This window comes from Protomyctophum parallelum (assembly GCF_964188405.1).
Source record: "Protomyctophum parallelum genome assembly, chromosome: 16".
In the NCBI taxonomy this organism is placed as follows: Eukaryota; Metazoa; Chordata; class Actinopteri; order Myctophiformes; family Myctophidae; genus Protomyctophum; species Protomyctophum parallelum.
Genome location: NC_139711.1, coordinates 26,516,867 through 26,523,622, shown reverse-complemented (window position 1 = coordinate 26,523,622; position 6,756 = coordinate 26,516,867). Strand labels below are relative to the sequence as shown.

Genomic DNA, 6,756 nt, shown 5'->3' with positions numbered 1-6,756 from the left:
ATAAGTGTTAACTCAAAAAATGGTCAATTCTGTCACAGGAATAATATTTAAAAAAAAAGAGAGAGAGAGAGAGAGAGAGAGACAAGACCAAAATAAAAATCCAGTCGTTTCATATTTCGGGTGCATTAGTGTGAATTCTGAGTTTTCCTGGCCGTCCTCAGGACCAGAAGGCATTTGGTGACCTGAGGAATTGACTGGAAACAAAAGACTAATAAAACGATGACTGGAGTTCAACCTGGAACCATCTGAGAAATGTATATTGCACATTTTCTTTGCAAATACAACGAACCACACTGCCAGATGTACAAGTATTTCCTTTTTTGCCAGACTGTGACCACAAAATAAACATACCTATTTTGGATTGGTTATTCATAGACTGAGCATTGAGTTGACATGATCACACTCACAGTAACAAAACAAAATAAAATAATAACAAATCAACTCTCAAATTCATAATTTAAGCCTTAACAGTTAAAGCATGACTCCAGTATGTATCCACCAAAGAAATAGGGAGGAAGGGAAAACCATTTTTTGGAAGAGAAATTATACAAATTCATGAGCACAAGAGTAAATTCTCTTAAAAGATGCATCAACAAATAAGCTACTGCAGGAGTCATTATTTACAGCATAAATAAATAACAATACAAAATTGGACAGATTTACTGATGACATCTGTATGGCTCATGAGGGCATGCCACTGTGAAGAGTTGAGCTGATTCCCCAAAAGAAATGACTAGAACCAGCAGAATCCGCAATTTGGATCACACATGCAATCAATGGGGAAAAAAATCCCAGGAGACTAGCTGAAAGGGCTTTGGTGATAGATGCTGTGATAAAAACATGACTATGTCCTAAGTATATTCTGGTCAATGACTCAGTCAAATTGAGGGTGCTACTTTGGACTCCCAAACAGCCAGTAAAATCACTCTCTCTCACACAGACACACACACACACACACACACACACACACACACACACACACACACACACACACACACACACACACACTTTAAGCCAGTCTGGGTGTGTCCGACCGACCCAGCAGTCCATCACAATTCACATTCACTCTACCTCATTCATTTTGACTGGCTGTGAGGTTACCAAGCTGAGGACCTGGAAAGGAGGGAGGGAGGAAAAGGAGGGGGAAAGGGGGGGCTGAACAGCCAAAAAAGAAGCCATCACGTTCCCAGAACGGTAGCATTACCACCAATAGCAAAGCCATTTTACGTTCCTGGGAGTAGTTTCGGTGCCATCTTGAACGAGCAATAAAGCAAATCTTGCTGCATTCAGAGAATAGCCTTTCCAATATACCTCACAGAGAAAATAGACAGTGTTCCTTGTCTTCACAATATGTGTGCTCAGTCCACTTAAACCCTGTGCAACCATCTGGAAACAAAATTTCACATGGTTCACCAATTCCACCTCCTATCCGCCTGCTATGAATGTTAGTGGTACGATAACAAACAGCTCTGACAGGTGTTCCTAGGTCGAATCAGTGAAGAGGTGCACAAAGAGGCAAGGCTTTTTGACAGGTGCTGTGGTCTACTGGAAACCATTTTTTTTAAAGACTCGACATGGAAACCCTGTCTGCAGCCAGGCAGAATCAGGGGCTTCCTATAAGCCTCTTACAGCTTCAGCTGGCGAGCGTATCGGCCACTGATGTCTCAATGTCAGGGCTGATAAAAGCATGAGCAATCGACCCGTTCTCCTGAACCACAGGTGGAATATAATTTAGTCAGCAGTGTTCGCTTAATTACACACACACACACACACACACACACACACACACACACACACACACACACGTTGTCTGAAAGTCCTTTGGGGTGGTGGAGGAAGTGGGGGTTAACTATGGAAACATTTCAACATCAACATTTCTGGACCCACCACTTTGCCAAGCCAATTAATTGCCGGCAAGGTGCCGGAACCCAGTATTGGGAATTGCAAACATTCTGCTGAAGGACATTGCAGGTCAAATAGAGAAGTCTGGAATAAGCGTGTTTTTGAGGTGGGGCATCGTGAATTGCACACACGATTTCTCTCCACCTTTATTTTTCCTTTTGGTTTTCGATTCAACCACACCACATCATGGTCTGGACATTATTATTATATTATTATTATTATTATTATCATCATCATCATCACCCACCACATCATGGTCTGGACATTATTTGACATTCCCTCTGTTCTGCCTGCTGGATCACACATTCAATTTCGGGGGAAACCAACAAACAAACAAATCAAAAAAGGAGAAATAAAGCCTGCACCTTCTTAATCTATGCAGTAAAACTGCTAAAATAAAATGAACACACAATATTTATAGCACCCCCCCCCCCCCCCCCCAAAAGAAATCTCCAGACATCTCCATTTGAAGAAGTTAAAAGAAAGATAGAGGGTTAGCACCATAAAAAGCACCATAAGTAGGTAGGTAGGGAGACAAAAAAACAACCCCCAACCTTCACTGTGGCAAAGCCCTGGAAAAACATCATCCTGCTCCTATGTCCTCATGCCTTGAGTTCTTTTTAAGAAATCACAGGGTCCTTGAGCAGGACTAAAGTGAAATAAAATAAAATAAAGAAAATAATATACCCTTTGTTCCAATGGCAACCACTCTTACAACACAAAGCAGAATGCACTGCATAGAACAGAAGTATTTTGCAGTTGATAATTATTTTTTTCTTCTTTTTGTTTCCTTGATTATACTGGTATGTGTAGTAGCACCTTTGTGGTATTTTTCGGATAGAATTCTTCAAGAAAAGATCATGTATACATGTGACTGCTTGTTATGGTTATGGGAATATGTATGTTTACATAGGAACTGAGAGGTGACAACACTTAAAGGAATTTGGGTGGCCTAAGCTAAGGTCAAAAGGCATGTTTAGGTAGCGAGTGAGTGACAGAAAATTACTTAAAACACATAACTCAGACTTGGGTCAGTTGGAAATTGTAAATACTTGTGTTTTGTTCTACTTCGATGTCTGTGGGTTTAAGTTACTACACTAGACCACACTACTATATCTGTAAAGATGTTTGCATGATCACACACTTGTGACATAATTCCAGCAAACCCTGCCCATCTTGCCCTCCAAGTACAATAAAACACGATTCAAGCCCAAAGGACCATTTGCAAATAGAGACTGACCAAATTAAATGAGTTTTGGTTGAGCTGTATGAAACAGGACTTTTAATATGCACATCATAGGACCCTCATTCCGGGGTTCCTAATTCTTAATTTCAAAATTGTATTATTTTTCAAAAGCTTTTGATTGGTGAACATGCTTACAATGGCTGGGTATATGACTGTCCAGGAGCCAAACAATCTCATCGCAGAAGATTATGCTTCATAATCAATGTCATGAAAATATGTAAAATTGTGGTTTACAAAATAAATTCAAATAAAAAGGCATCCATGTGCATGATAATTGATAACCTGACAGCAAGCATTTTTTTTTATACTTTGTATGTGCAATTTCCAAACTTTTCATAATCTGGAGAGCTTCAACTCCCATATTTTTTAATTCTCTATACTTTTTCCACCCTTTCCAAATCTGTGTAGGAACCCTGTATATTGGACATTGCATACGCCTTTTGTGTGTAGATACAAGGAACAATGCAAAGGGTGAAAAACAAAACAAGAAACTAACTCTTAGAAGTCAAACTCTTATCGAGGATAAGTCAGTGAGGTAATGCTCCTTGAGGTCTGAAATGGCGTTCCGGGGTCCAGTTGAGTAAGATAAAAACAAATCAGTGGTTTACACTGAACACTAAGGTGACCCATTAAGTATTAAGACTATTTTGTCCAACAACCAATTGGTTGCACTGTGTGTCACACAATAAAAGACAGTATGCTGCTAAAGAACATTCTGCACCAAGATTAATAAACATACATTTATAAGCACCAAAATGACCAAACAGCAGTCATCGATTTTGTCAAAATGCTCAAAAGAAGGAACGAAGTATCCCTGTGTGGTACCTGAATCTGTGACCAATTCTCAAGACTTGTCAATCAGTGTCTCGGAAAAAATGTGAACCGTATTGTACACTTGCTCTTCGACGTTTACGGCGAGTCAGTTGCTGCTTTTCAAGACTGAATTAGAATCCCCCTCGACTTTCAGGGAAAACAAATAAAATAAAGATAATTATACCTTGCATACAGGTACATTAAGTCGAAAAGTTTTTAAAAACATCCAAAGCTTTTAAAAACGTAGGAGATACATGCTATCACAGGAGCATGAGAACATCTGCTGGCTGGGTGTTCTAGAGCTGTGAGCACACATGGGTGTAATTACTGGCTAAATGATGTACCAGGGCGGGTTGGAGCACTATCAAAACTGGATTGAAGAAACTCAAGGACGGATATTATAAGGACTGAATGGTGCAAATCTCAATTAGATTCAAATCAATATGCAAATAATGTTTCCTCTCTGTCAACTGCTGCTGCATATTGCATTGTACATCTCGCCGTCATATTTTGGACACAAATGCTCTGTATAGCATAATTCATGGGATTCTTCTTGACTACTAGACAATCATAACAAAAATATATATATAATAATGGTAAATGATACTCCACGGAAGGCAGGTGAGATGAGCAACATGGGTGGGAAAGTGTTTCTGCTTCCCTCAACTGGCAAAACGTCTTATTATAATGCTGACACAGCAATGCAACGAACTTAGGCTCCAACATATATACCTATAAATGGCAGAGGATATGATATATTTGCTTTTGTGTCTTTCTCAGACAACATAAAGATGCATTTTTTTTATACATTTTGATACCGATAGTGAGTGTCTTTAAAATCCTAATTATACTGTATTACCGCCGTGACATACATGTAGCCAGACCTATAGATATTTAGCACTTCTGGGATCCATCATTTGTTTTAACAGTCTAAAGTCTCTCTCTCTTTCTTACTTTCTTCAATCTCTCGTAATGACATTTTTTATGTACAATATTGATAATATAGAACATAAATTACTACACTTTTTTTTTTAGCCTATTCACAATCAACAATCATCAGGAAACCCAGTAATAGCAAAGGGGGAACAAAACAAATCATAAAAAACAGCACAGTTTTGATAAAACAGCTTAAAAAAACAATATCTTGTTTTAGAACATATATATTTTCTGTGCTTCCAAAATGAGTTGAGTTCAATCTGAAATGCCCCCCCCCCCCCCCCCCCCCCCCAAAAAAAACAAAAAAACAAATGTTAAAAAAAATAAAAACCTTCCTCATTTCGTCAGGAGGTTGGGGTCTGTCAAACTCTAAAAATAATAAATGGAAAAAGAAAGATGGTCACATAACCCCCCTCCCCCGACATCTTGTTCGCGTGTAAACAGAGCACCAGTAGTGTCTTGATTCCAAGGGTCTCTTCTGTACAAAAGTATAAATATATGCTTTCTCTCCATTTTGTGTTCTTTTTTTCACATATCTAGGATCATGTCGCGGACAAAAAAACTAAATGTTTTAGTTCCAAAAACCCACCAGTGTGTTGCAGTATCATCTGTGCTGGAGGTTGCTGTTTTGTTTGTTGTTTCTGTGTGTGTGTGTGTGTGTGTGTGTGTGTGTGTGTGTGTGTGTGTGTGTGTGTGTGTGTGTGTGCTCGCGTGTGCGTGTCTCTCATTGCTGGCTTGTGTGGACTTTTGCAGTGAGTGTTTGCTTGGTGTTGGCTGGTTGGTTGGGTTGATCGTCTCTGCATAAATTAGAAAAAAAAAAGAGTGTCTTGCACGGTCCACAGAGCAACAGGGCCAACTAAACCAACCACCGCCGGTCCCTTCATACTACAGCAGATCCATCTTCGGTCTGTAGTGGAGCAGGAGGGGAGATTTCTGAAACAAGATGACAGCAAACAGGAACTCAATGCCAGAGCCAACGTGAGCAAGTTCTGAAGGAACACTCTTTCCACACATATTTTGTATGAATTTATTTTTCTTGTTCCCTCTCCTTTCCAATTGGCCCACCCGGTGCCCCCTCGTGGCCCGCACTTCCAAAACCTGTGTCCCACAGCGAGTTACCTTAAATCTCCATCTCGTCACGACGACAAATTTCAATGTGTGGTCCTTTCCTAGGATTTCCTCGTTGCATAAAATGTCCAGCTGTGAAGAGAAGACGGTTGGGATGATGATTTTAAAGCAGCTTATTTGAAGGGGGGGGGGGCGTTCCAGCTGTATGAAAGAATAAAAATAAACCCTCCTGTTCCTCTGTGAGGTTTGATGAATATAACTACGTTAAATAGTGGTTCTCAAATTATTTCACATTGGGACACAAACTTCACTAAGCAGTCCCCATTCCTTCAGTTACAGAACGTGACACTCAGCTATGTACAAATCGGTGGAAGGGAATCGATGTCATGAGTGTTATGGTGGTGCAAGCAAAGATGGTTCTTGTGCATGGATTTGGTTCATTTTCGTGGTTCCGGAGCTTGAAAAAAAAAAATATATATTCCAGACATGGTGTCTTCATTCTTCATAATATAGTGGTTGCTGTGCAGGTCCCTGCACTACAATACTGACAGGACTGAAACATATTTCTACATGATCCGTCTCACAAAAGCAACACTGTGTCTGTGTATGCAGTGTGGATTTGGCCATGACCCCAAATACCTGAATGTGTGTCTCAAAGAATAAAGTTGAAACCCAGTATACACAAAGCAAATGATGCAATATGCCAGTGTGGCTACAATCCGGAACTTATTTTAATGAATGAAAAGGCTATTTTTACCAGAATGTATGGTAGAGTAGAGGAGGTGGTGGTT

At 39.8% G+C, this 6,756-nt stretch overlaps 1 protein-coding gene across 3 annotated transcripts in view; it reads right to left on the bottom strand.

The window, feature by feature from the left end:
• Window positions 1–5,233: 5,233 nt before the first annotated feature.
• pcgf3 (polycomb group ring finger 3) overlaps window positions 5,234–6,756 on the bottom strand; it is a 64,522-nt gene continuing 62,999 nt past the window's right edge. For all 3 annotated transcript variants that reach the window (XM_083785979.1, XM_083785980.1, XM_083785978.1), the window contains 2 exons: window positions 6,017–6,097; window positions 5,234–5,830 (listed from right to left, as the gene is read on the bottom strand). In XM_083785979.1, coding sequence (XP_083642105.1) covers window positions 5,783–5,830; window positions 6,017–6,097 — 129 coding nt within the window. In that variant the 3' untranslated portion in view covers window positions 5,234–5,782. The remainder of the gene's footprint in view (window positions 5,831–6,016; window positions 6,098–6,756) is intronic.